The sequence below is a fragment of the Carassius carassius genome, chromosome 16, assembly GCF_963082965.1.
Source record: "Carassius carassius chromosome 16, fCarCar2.1, whole genome shotgun sequence".
Taxonomy (NCBI): Eukaryota; Metazoa; Chordata; class Actinopteri; order Cypriniformes; family Cyprinidae; genus Carassius; species Carassius carassius.
In genome coordinates this window covers 5,845,587-5,858,559 of record NC_081770.1, presented here as the reverse complement: position 1 = coordinate 5,858,559, position 12,973 = coordinate 5,845,587, and the positions used below count along the sequence as shown (strand labels likewise).

General features: G+C 34.2%; 1 protein-coding gene across 2 annotated transcripts; it reads left to right on the top strand.

Annotated features, from left to right (window-relative positions):
• Positions 1-7,201: 7,201 nt before the first annotated feature.
• LOC132159055 (uncharacterized) lies at positions 7,202-12,973 on the top strand. 2 transcript variants are annotated; one of them, XM_059568669.1, is made up of 5 exons: positions 7,202-7,322; positions 10,583-10,867; positions 11,002-11,334; positions 11,784-11,975; positions 12,231-12,973. In XM_059568669.1, the coding sequence occupies exons 1-5, from the start codon at positions 7,277-7,279 to the stop codon at positions 12,344-12,346; spliced, it is 972 nt and encodes a 323-aa protein (XP_059424652.1). In that variant the 5' UTR covers positions 7,202-7,276; the 3' UTR covers positions 12,347-12,973. The 2 variants fall into 2 exon arrangements, with proteins under 2 accessions (XP_059424652.1, XP_059424651.1); XM_059568668.1 differs by having other exon boundaries at positions 12,225-12,973.

Sequence of the window (12,973 nt, the reverse complement as noted above, 5' to 3'; positions counted from 1 at the left end):
AGCATACCTCTTCAGCCTTCTTCAGAGCTGTAAGATACGTATGATTTGGATTCATCCCTGTTGTTCATTCACACTTCATGATAACATTAACATCATTAATACACATCTAAAGACAGAGTCGACCTTGTCTTCATCTCTTCTTGATGAAATGATTTTACTTTATGACTTTCTGATATTAACAACACAGCTGTTAATGTATTGTTCAAATAAAAGAGTAAATGTATCAGTTAACCAAAAGCTTCATTCTTTAAACTAATAGTTTATCTACAGCTTGATAAACTTCTTCCTCTGAGTTCATAACCTCAGCATTTCATGTTTGTTACTGTGGCTTCATTAATTCATTTATTAAACACCATTATTACAATACTGCATCAGTGATATATGATGAGTTCACACTGTTTGTTTTTCTCTTTTTTTCCCTCTAGGTTTTCTCAAAGGAAGCGTGGAAGTCCTCCAGAGGAGAGTCCTATCTTTGATGAATGATTCAGTGATGAAGTTGTCCAAACTCGCTGAAACAGAAAAGCAGTTTCTAGTCATTTATAATCACTTTATCAATACACACATGAAGAGTGTGAAGTTGATCCAGTTGAGCTTCTGTAAATAAAACTAATGAGTTTGTTTTGACATAAACAGAGAAACATGCTTTTATTCATGAAGTTGATGTAACAGTTTTCTGTTGCTGATGCTGATGTTACACTGATCATATTACGCTCTTTTGAGTCAGTTTGACTGATTTACTGTAAACGCAGGATGTTACACTAAAATGACTTGATTGTTGTTGCACCTGCAAAATATTTCAGGACTAAACTAAGGTTAATTAATGTGTGTTCTTGTTTGTTTTTATCTGATACTATTGCTCATATTTGTGCTTTAAGTGTTTATAGCTTTGATATTTTTTGGATGACTTTTGTTAAAAAAAAAACCTTTTTATAATATAGTATTTTCAAATACTGTCTGTCCTCTAAGTCCTTCAGCTTTTGCTCGTTTATAAACCAGTTATAACAGGAAACACATCACAGTGATTTCAGATTTCCAGTGTTATAAAAAGAAATATTTGTGTGTGGTTAAGTCTGTTGTGTGTTTGGTAATGTATTCACTTTATGAGTCTGAGAGACTTTTCACTGATGTATAGAGTAAAAACTCTGATTATTTCAGTTATTGATGATGAAAAGATCACATCAGATGAATATAGAGAAGTGTGTTTGTTTAAACATCATATCTCCCGTGTTTTCATGAGTTGTACTGAACAGATCAAATATTTTATTGTGATCAGATGTGGATATAAATATCAGTCTAAAGATTCAGACTATAGGAAGCCAGAAAGAAGGATTTATGTAAATGTGAATGTATTTCTTTTGAAACAGTAATACAGTATAAAACACAGATGTGGTCAATTCATTTTTAAATAAACCAGTTGTCTTAACCCATTTGCTCTTTCTTGTTACCCTCCTGATTTCCTTTCCTATTTATTTTCCAGCTGTGATCTGTCTTGTGCTTGTTCATCATTGTTTCTGACTGGTGAGGAAGTCTTTTACAAGCGTCCTGACCTGCCATTATAACTGTCCTATATCTGAAGACTTACAATAAATCCTGTTGCTCATTCTGCATCAGTCTTCCTCACTGATCATTATGTTTTTTATGTTTCTCTTTCTCTCTGAAGAGTTTCACATTGTGGATTAGTTAGATTTAAGACACACAGATGAGATCCATCCAATAATAGACACAAACTTCTCGCTAGAATGAGTGTAAATAGAGGCAGAATTAAATTTTGGGGGTAAGCTATCCCTTTAAATGATGTATTCTGCTATAACGACTTCAGATTGTACTGAAGTTTGCAGCAGTATAAAGAACATTTTATTATAATTTCTAATCTCATTGTTCACTGAAGGTAAGGTTTATTTCTTTAAAAACTTTGTTTCACTTTGTAAAATCTGGACATGCTCATTTGTTTTCTCTTCCAGCTGTTTGTAAATATATATATATATAATATTTTATTTATTTTACACACTGGTCTCTCTGAAATACAGAAAGATGATGTGATACAGTGGAGACATGGAGACACTTGTGTAGCTGAAATCAATAAAACAGAAAAACAGCTGTCTACATGTGATGGTGATGCTGCAGGATTCAGAGACAGACTGAAGCTGGATCATCAGACTGGATCTCTGACCATCATGAACATCACAATCACAGACTCTGGACTTTATGAAGTGAAGATCAGCAGCAGCAGACGCACCATAAACCAGAGATTCAGTGTTGCTGTCATCGGTGAGTAGATCAAACAAACAACAGATGCTGACAGACTTTGTACATGAAAATTGAAATTGATATAAAAAATGTTTATGAACTGGATCACCTAACCTGCCTTTAAGCTATGAAGATTACCTGACATTATAAATCATGTCTGAATCTCTAAGAACTCTTTCATTCTAAACACTGATACTGAAATACAGAGAGATGATGAGATACTGTGGAAGTTTGGAGATGACGTGTTGACTCTAGATGGAGAAACATTTCCGTGAATGATAACGGAGACCTCATCATCGCTAACATCCAGAGTGATCAGTTTGAAAAGCGCTTTGAAGAAATTACAGTATAATGTTAAGGGTGTGTAGACTAGATTTTTATTATTATTATTATTATTTATTGTCAATTACCTATAGTATAAATATCATATGCTTAACACTGTTACAAATAAAGGACATGGTATTTTTTTAATCATTTGCTAAGGTGGATTTCCAGTTGTTTATCAAACCCAAGTTTCATTAAAGTAGGACTCTTATTCTGTGTTTTATTCCTGTGTTTCCTCACAGATGCAAAAGTAAATGTCCTTCATTAATACCAGACAGGAAATTAAGTGAACTGAAACAGAACAGAAGTATTTTATAGTGACTATAACAATGTACACATAAATAACACATAATGATGTTAATTGCTGTAAAATGGATTACAGGAAATTACTGCAAAGCAAATTACAGTTAACTGCTGTACACTGTAAAAAAAAAAAAAGAAAAAAAAAGTAGTAGTATAAAAAGTGCAGTGTTCATGCTGCGGCAGCCAGGAGCAGTTGGTGGTTCAGTGCCTTGCTCAAGGGCACCTCAGTCGTGTTATTGCCGACCCAAGTTTCGAACCCACAACCCTAGGGTTAGGAGTCAAACTCTCTAACCACTAGGCCACAACTTTATGTCGTTCAAATAGTCTAAATAAATACAAGACCATAACACGGGTCAAATAACTTTTTTTATTATTGAAAGTTTGTGTCCAAAGCACAGTGTATGTGAAATACAGTAGTTTGTAGTATTTTTTTACAGTAACATTGAATATAACTTGTAGTTTATTTGTAATTTTACTAAAGTACAGTATTTACCTGGCAAAAAAGTTGCCAATAAAATCCTGTAAATACCCCTAAATACAATATGATGTTGTAATAATTTAACAATGAAACTGCTTTAAAGAATAATTTTAACAGTAAACTATAAAATATGTATATAAATGCATTATCATGAGCTCTATCTTAATACATTTACAAATGAATAAAGTCAATGATGTTGCAAATAAGTATTTATTGAAACTGGCAGAAAGACATTGCAAGGCTTTTACTGGTAAAATCAAAATGTCAGTCTTTCAACAGTTTAAATCTTATCATAAAAATAACATAGCATCACAAATAACTACAAATACATGTTAAAAAAATAAGCCATACTCAGAGTAGAACATTAACTTTCTATAAAAATGAAGGTCAATCAACAGAATTTGTATAATTTTTGTAAAAAAAAAATGTTTTAAAGAAAATTATTAAAATAAAATGCTGGAATCAACATTAAATCACAAATTCTGTTGTTTCAGCTTATGTTCTATTAAATTAAGAATATTCCTGCAAAAGACAATTTAATAAATACATACTGAAAGTCCATCAACTTTCTGAGATGAGCAACACATGAGGGTTGTTCCTCTTCTCTGAGACTTTTCCACTTGTTTTGCCTCTATGTGTCCGTCTTGTATCCAGTGAGTGTTGTGATTCCAAGAATACATCTGCACATAAAAACAAGCAAAAGCATCAGGATAAAGTTATGTATCAAATGAAACTAACTCAATAAAATAAATGTCAAAATGCCACTTATACAATACAATCAGCATTTACCAGTACTTAAAAGGTTACTATAATGGTCAATCATAACTCAATTAATTTCTTAATTATCTCATTAACTTCAACTCTGCTTCAGTGTTACTTTTAACACTGCTTAAGTGTTTATATGAGTGTTAAATTAACACTGATGATAGCAATGATAGCAATTCCTAGTTTACTGCACAGAAGTTACCAAGGCCACTTGTCTAAATGTCAGGATAGGAGGCTATTGTGACATGATATCACTTATACATTATAAGTATATACTCAAATAAATATAAAAAGGATATATTTCTCAAGTATAATTAAGTGAACTTACCAGGAATTATGAATAAAGCCTCTAATCTTCAATCGTTTTCGCGCTGCTCCAGTCGGCGGGATTTCAGATTTGAATGATGCGCGCGCAATCCCATAATGCCACACTACAGTAAGTTAGTGCAAAAAGCAGGAACTACAGTGACAACACCTGCTTCTTGTAAATGAATTACAGTTTATTTGGAAATATACTGTTAACAACTGTAAAACCTTATTTGACCCATAATGCATTGCGAATTACAGCTGCATCTTGTAAAATGTTTATACAGTAAAATTCTGTAAAATTTTGCTGTAGAAACTACAGCAATTTTTACACTGTACGGCTAAGAAGAGTCTAGAGTCAGTCAACTAAGACTGTTGTTTATTTTTTGCTATTTTATGCTTTTATTTCTATGTTCAGTTTGTGAAAAGGAGTTCAGTTAGGAAGACAATCGTTGATCAATGTACAGTTCTGAGGTCTGAAGAGACTCAACAGGAGAGAATCCAGTCAGCTGAACAAAATCTTTCACCGTGTTTGACTGCTATAGTTTTTACTGCATATGATAATTCATACTCAGAAAGTAGAACTGATGATTAGTTACATTTTTTTTTCCAGTCATGCATTTGATAATTGATAATTATGTTTATATGTAAAAATTATGAGTCTCGTCTCTTGTCTTGAGTTACTAAATTAGAAAAATCACAGAATCACAATTTTATAAAAATTTTCACTACTGCAGATCTTCATGGCACCTTGCGTGAAAGAGAAAAACAGTGCGGAACAGCTCTGATTTACAGGAAAAGATGATATCTGGGCTTGTGCTTTGGATAATCTTAGGATAATAATTATTTGTATCCACCTTATTCTTCAACACGGAAGTAAACCTATGAGCCAGACTTCTGAGTCATTAGTCACTACAGGGAAATAACGTGAAGAAACATGGATTAAATGGTAAAACTATTTGCACTACAAACCAGTGTGTTCATAATTAACATAACAGATTAAAATAATGTGGTAAGTAACACCAATTTGTAATATGAAGCAGCAAAATCATATTACATATTAAATCATATTACATATCATATATCATAAAAAAAAATGCGTACAGCAAAAACAGCTGGATGCCATGAGACCGGAAGCCAGACCCATACAATTTACAGACAGCTGCGCCCACTCTTACAGGAAGAATAAGGTGGATATAGGAAAATTATTTGTTTAAGATAATTATAGGATAAATATTCTTTGTATTGGGTAATTATTGGTGTCTTCTATGTACAGGATGATTATGGGGCTGACTTCCTTTACCAGAAACAACAGAAACTTCTAAATTCTTGTACTTCCTTCTACGTTTAAGCAATAACCGCTGCTGTTAAAGACAACAAAACACTAAACATGGATCGAATTATGTAGCTACTGTGAAAAAAAAAATGATATCATATCATTCAAGCTATGTAGGTTATTCATTATTGTTTACATGTTAATTGTTTTTACTCGTGGAAAGCAGTTGACAAAAGTAATACAATTTTAGGGTTTCTTTTTCCTCAATATAATGTCTGTTTCTTTAGCACATTTGACAATTTCTAATTGGGCTATAATTTGGATCAATTCTCAAAACATTTTATTAATTAATTTTTTTTTTAACAAAAAGTTCAGATTCTGAAGAATTAGTTCACGCTTTACTTACATTTCTTATTAATTAATTTAGACAAATTTACATGTCTTGGTACATGTGCATAAAAGATTAAGTACAATTTTCAGTTTACATGTTACACCTTTTATAAAATAATAAATAAAAATCTATTTAGGCCACTTCAGTGTCTATTTTTTACAAAAATACTATATATAAGATATATACATATTATTATTAACCCTGCCTGGTTTAAACATTTGAGAATGATAAACATTTGAAAACATTTGTTAGGAATTTTTAAAAAGTAATCAAATATTAGGATACAACGATATTATTTGGCTGTGATGATTTTGTGCTTATGTTACTTGATTTAATATTTATTGCTAAAAGGTAAAAAGATTCAATAAGCTAATTTAAGCAAAAAATATGGTATTTGGGGTAAACGTGTCTAAAGGCACAATAATTAACATGATAATTAATAGATGACTGACTTTTCCATTTGTTGACATGACATGGTTAGATTCAGATAAATACATAGATAATCACCATGCATAAAACCATCATTTAAAAACACAATATTAATCATATATCATATAATAAAATATCATTTATTGTTACTGCTTTAAATCTCATTCAATGCTATAAGAATATTTACTTTTTAAATGATTTTGTTTCTGTAAAATTAGTTTTATTTAAATATTTTTATAGCTATATAGCCTAGGCCTAACATATTTTAAGTACAGTATATTAACTTAACAAAAGTTAATACTTTTATTTATCAAAATAAGCAGACAATAGTACACAAATGATTGTTATTAACCAGTTTTAACTTAGACAAAACGACTGAAAAGAGCTCTTATGTTCTTATTATAACCTCACATTAAATGACTTGTGTCATAACATAAGATTTCTAAATGGGAGAATAACATTTTTTGCGTCATCAGATCACCCTGAACCGAAAATCTTTAGGCAATCTCATATTAAATTATGACACTCTCATGTCATAGGCATATATTTCTGGTTAAGGGTGCAGCAGGATTTTTTCATCAGTGATTCATTTTTCTGAGCCTCACCCTGAACCAAAAATCCTATATTAATGCATGGCTCCTGTCATATATCTCATGTTATGACACGACTCGGATCGCTGACAAACGGATCGCTGACAAACACAGAGAACAGAGGACTTCATCAAGAATCATCTATATTCACTCCACTCTACATCAACATGAAGAGAGCTCTTATACTCTTTCTGTTCCCCTTGTTTGCAATCAGTAAGTGTTTTTCTAAAGGTAATGAATGTGATAATAATTACTTTTCTGGGTAAATAGGTCTGGAATGATTAAAAAAATGTGAAGATTTTAATTGTTCTGTAATTTTGAGTGATTATCTATAAAACCACACAGGTTTACATTTTTTTTATTTTACTTGGTTTAAACAAAGCAATTATATTTATGTAAGGACACATGAACAAGTTTGGGTTATATGGACTATTGAAAGCACATGAAATGAAAGCCTGATTTTTTTGTGATATGTTATGTTAATGGACAATGGTAATCAGTCTATACAAAAGCACAAAATTATTATTATTATTATTATTATTATTATTAATAATAATACATTTATAGCATCTTATTATTTCCATAGTGAAGTGTGATGCAGGCACAATAGCGCTGTATGACAGATGTATCACTTTTATTTAGCTAGCTTTTCCTATTTTCCCCCCAAAAAATACATTATATCATTATTTAATATGTTACAGTCTATTCTTATTTTATTTAGTTGTTTAAACAAACTTAACGACCGTGTTAGTTGCTGGACGCTATCATGATCTGTCCAATTAACTTTACTTAATTCATCCATTTTTCCCAAAATAAATGAAAGTAAGTGTCCAATAAACTGAGAGAAACGAATACTGAAGACTAACGTTAGACGAACATTCTGTTACGGTCCCTGGTCTAGGTCAGGGAAGTAACATAAACAACACAACACTGCTTCTCAGTTAAGTCTTTTTATTAGACTGTTCTTGCTCTCTTGATTGTTTTCAGAATATTGCAGTTTAAATTTGACAAAGGATCCTGAGTAAATCAGACAAATCTAATAAAGAGGAAAAGGTTAAAAAAAAGTTGAAGCAAAATATTCAGGGGTGAGCTAATGCCAAAATAACAAACAAAAGAAACTAACTTTCCCACAAGAACTAACTTCCCTAGGAATCACAAATAAAGAAAACGAAATATACAAAATATCTCCTTAACTAGCCAATAAAAAGGAGAAAAGTATAAGGTCATTTGGCCTAAAGAAAAAAGGCACCCCCTACAGCTTCTCAAATTCATTTCACTTTGACAGAGGTGATCATAAAGGCACTGAGGTTTCTTAAGAGCATGTCACAAACAGTTACCAGTGGCTAACAGCCCTCTGTTACCACTACACAGAGCACAACAGACATTGCACTACACTTTCACAGGTCACACACACAGTACAACAAAGTGCAGGCAAAAAAGGCAAAGAGGAATTTTCCAGAGGAATTCCAGGGGATTTTATAGTCCAGGCCTCTTTCTCTGGTCCAACCACCAACGGCTTCTCATTAAATCCAAGACCAATCCTAGAGGAGAAGGAGACAGCAGGAGCAACAAAAACCTCACAACCATAACACCCACACCCTTAAAATTACAAATCAATATTTGTAATTACAAGACAATTCTCAATCCCCAAGGTTACATGGTGCACGTGACAAGGCATCAGCAAGTACATTCTCACAACCCTTCTTGTGCCGAATTTCCAAATTAAAACCTTGTATCAAAAGAGACCAGCGCATCAGTCTTTGATTTGAATTTGACATTCGAAAAAGAAAAACCAGGGGATTATGATCCGTATACACCAGGATGGGAACATTACAAGCATCAAGGTAAATTTCAAAATGCTGCAATGCAGGAAACAGTGCAAGAGCTTCCTTTTCGATAGTGCTATTCTGCGATTTTGTAAACTGGGTGATCAATTCCTGTATCATCCTCCTGAATAAGGACTGCTCCTGCTCCCACCTCACTCGCATCCACTTCCAATTTAAATGATCGCGAAAAATCCAGAGCTGACAGAACTGGAGCACTACACATCAACATTTTAACAGCATCAAATGCTGACTGACACTCTGAGGTCCACTCGACAACTTTAGCTTGACCAAGTAAGTTGGTAAGGGGTGATACAACGTCAGCAAAGTTCTTGCAAAAAGCACGGTAATATCCTGTCATTCCCAAGAAACGACGCAACTCTCGTTTTGTTTTGGGAGCTGGAAAATCAATTATGCACTCAACTTTTATGTCGACAGGACGCACCTGTCCTTGATCCACACATTTCCCAAGAAATGTCACGACAGCTTTACCGAACTCACATTCAGCAAGATTCAAGGTAAGAGATGCATCACTTAGTCTATGAAAAACTGCATACAGAATTGGTAGATGCTGTTGCCAGTCAGATGAATAAACGACAATGTCATCCAAGTATGCCTCACAATTCTCTAACCCAGCCAGCACTATTCTCATTAGGCGTTGGAAAGTTGTGGGTGCATTTCGCATACCAAAAGCCATCCTCTTGTACTGCAGGAAGTGGTCAGGCGTAACAAAGGCTGAAATCTCTGAAGCCCTGGCTGTCAAAGGGATCTGCCAGTACCCCTTTAATTGGTCAAGCTTAGTTACAAACTTTGCAGTGCCAACCCTATCAACACAATCATCCATCCTTGGTAAAGGATAGGAGTCAGGTCTTGTGATGGAATTTACCTTGCAGTAATCTGTGCAGAATCGAAATTTCCCACCTGATTTAGGCACCAACAGACAAGGTGAGCTCCATGGACTGGAACTTGGCACAGCGAAACTGTGTTCTAACAAGTATGCAGTCTCTTCTTGCATTATTTCTCTCTTGATGGGATTTACACGATAAGAATTCTGCTTGAAAGGAGAGCAATCACCCACTATCATCAATATCATGCTCCAGTACTGTGGGTTGACTAGGCACATCAGAAAAAAGACCAGGAAAGTTTTTAATGAGCGCGATAACATCATTTCGACATGCTTCACTCAAGTAACACAAATGGGATATTAAGTCCTCTAAAAGCTTTGATTTGTCCAGATATCTCACAACCGTAACAATTCTTTATAGGTTTTCTTTTTTTTTTATCATAAAATAAGGTTCCCAGAAAGTTGCATGGTTGCACCTTTTCACAACATTATGCATGGTCGATGATGAAAGACCGAAATTCCATTACATTTTTGCATTGAGAAGTGCAATTCTGTCATTAAATTGGGCACACAGTAATGAGCCATGATCCAGCTTTCCTGACAAACACTGAGATGTCCATTAACAATTCACCAGATTATTGAAACAAAACAGTTGAATATGGATAGTCATATAGTTTGCTGCTTGTTTATTTGAGTTAACTCAATTCTGTTGTTTTATAGTGTTTGTTTGAGACTAAGGACAAAGTTAAATAACTATTGTATAAGTTTAATCTCTGACTGACTGACTGTTTCTGTTTGTTCATCAGGTGTTTTTGTTGAGTCAGTGTCACTGATGAAGGGAGATTTTGTAACTGATGTCACTGAAATACTGCGAGATGAAGAGATTGAGTGGAGGTTTAATGACACTCGCATAGCTCGAGTGATTGAGAACAATATCACGTATGATAATGTGCAGTTCAAGGACAGACTGCAGCTGGACAATCAGACTGGAGATCTCAAGATCACAAACATCAGCACCACAGACTCGGGACTTTATAAGTTTGTGATCTCCAGCCCCAGAAGGACCTCAGAGAAGACATTCAGTGTCATATGTGAGTGTTTCCGTTTTTCATTTAATAACTTTTATTTGTATATCTATACTGGACAAGAATAAATGATCCCAGTTAAAACTGTTTAGTAACTGTTATAAAAGTAATGAATGACTGAGAAACTGTTTGTTTTTCAGGTTTGAGAGATTCAGGAGTGAAGTCACTGTCAGTGCTGGAGGGAGATTCAGTCACTCTGCTCTCTGGTGTTCCTGAGATACAGAGAGTTGATATGATAGGATGGAGATTTGAACAGCAGGAATCTCCTTTAGCTGAAATCAATAGAACAGCTGAAATCTTCAACACATATGACAATGTTCTTGATGGGAGATTCAGAGACCGACTGAAGCTGGATCATCAGACTGGATCTCTGACAATCACAAACACTAGAACCACAGACTCTGGTCTTTATCAACTAGAGATCAGCAGCAGCAAACACACCATACACAAGACCTTCACTGTGACTGTCAGTGGTGAGTAACTCAATGTAATAATACATTTACTTAAATCAACAGCAATGTGCGAGTAGTTTAGATGAAAATGAACACGTTTGCACTGATTTACATGTTTAAGGCAAATAAACATTTTTTGGGGCTGTTAGAACAGTGTTCCTCAAACTCTAGAGAATTATACTAAGTATTAAAGCAACTAAAAAAGTCTTATGGCAATACTTTGCAACATGATGCCCAAAATACATGGTTTATATCAGATAGAAACAGGAAGAGGAACTTGAAGAACTGGCAGTATTCAGTACTCAAGAGTGGTTGGAGGAATGGATGGCGGAGGAAGATAATATTACAATAATATTGCAAAAATAATATCACATTACAAATGTTCCGTCAGACCTGAAATGTGCCTTTCCGTGTGCTTTTCAAGAATGTCTGAGTAGCTGTTCATCATTGTTTTTCATGTGTTGATACAGGTGAAATAAAGACAGTATTAGTTATAGAGGGAGATTCTGTCACTCTATGCACGGACACTGAGAAAGTGGATGAAGAAAGAGTGTTTGGAGACATAGCTAACATCTCTGAAGGACGTTTTTCTGCATATGGTGGTCCTGATGGAAAATTTAGAGACATACTGAATAATGTCACAGCTAGGCCGATCTCAAATGGTGAGTAACTCATGTCTATTAAATCTCTATCATTAAACATCAAACACATAAACACTGTCAATGAGAACATCATAATTACTGAAATTACAACAGATGTTCTCTCTTGCTCTTTTGTGATTCTCTTTAAACAGAATCTGATTTTATATTCACTATGTTTTAGCCAAGTGCAATTTGTCCAAGTGTTGAGTGTTATAGATCAGACTGACAGATTCACTTACACTAATGACTGTCTGTCTTTATCTGTTCCAGATCCAGGTCTGTCTCACAACTGGATAATAGGAATATGTGCTGCTGTTGTTATTATTTTATTGGTGCTTGCAGCTATTTCTATGATTTGTGGTTGGTGCAAACTGTTGCTGTGCTGGTGGTAAGACAACTAACAGCAGGGCTACAGACTAGCATTTGGGAGCAGTGGCACCAGTGCCATTAAGTTCTACCGATGGGGTGCCATTACTAATGTTTTGCATTGATATGTGCCATTACTAGTAATGTGTATTTCTTGGTAATGCACATTTGTCAGTAAAGCATTAAGCTTCAGTTGAGAAGCATACAAAATTAGCAATATATACTATATACTATAGCAGGAGTCACTTAACTTGGACCTTGAGGTCCAGTTAGCTCCAACCCCAATCAAATACACCTAAACCAGCTAATCAAGCTCTTAAACTTTAAACCTTTATGCAGGTGTTTTGAGGCAAGTTGGAGCTAAACTCCGCAGGACACCGGCCCTTCAGGACCGAGTTTGGTGACCCCTGTTCTATAGTATTATGTGTAACTGACAAATAACTCAATTACAACACTTAATGTGTGATTCAATCACAAAATGAAAAGTTTGTTTTTCAAGGCACTTTGTGACTTTTCTTACTTCATACACAAAATAGTGCAAAATTAGATTTTTTGATTTGATATAATAGTGAAATTTATAATTTCAAGCAAGCAAAAGAGCGGAAACCAATTATTAATAAGCCAATAATGTTCCTCTGCTTCCATCTACTGGT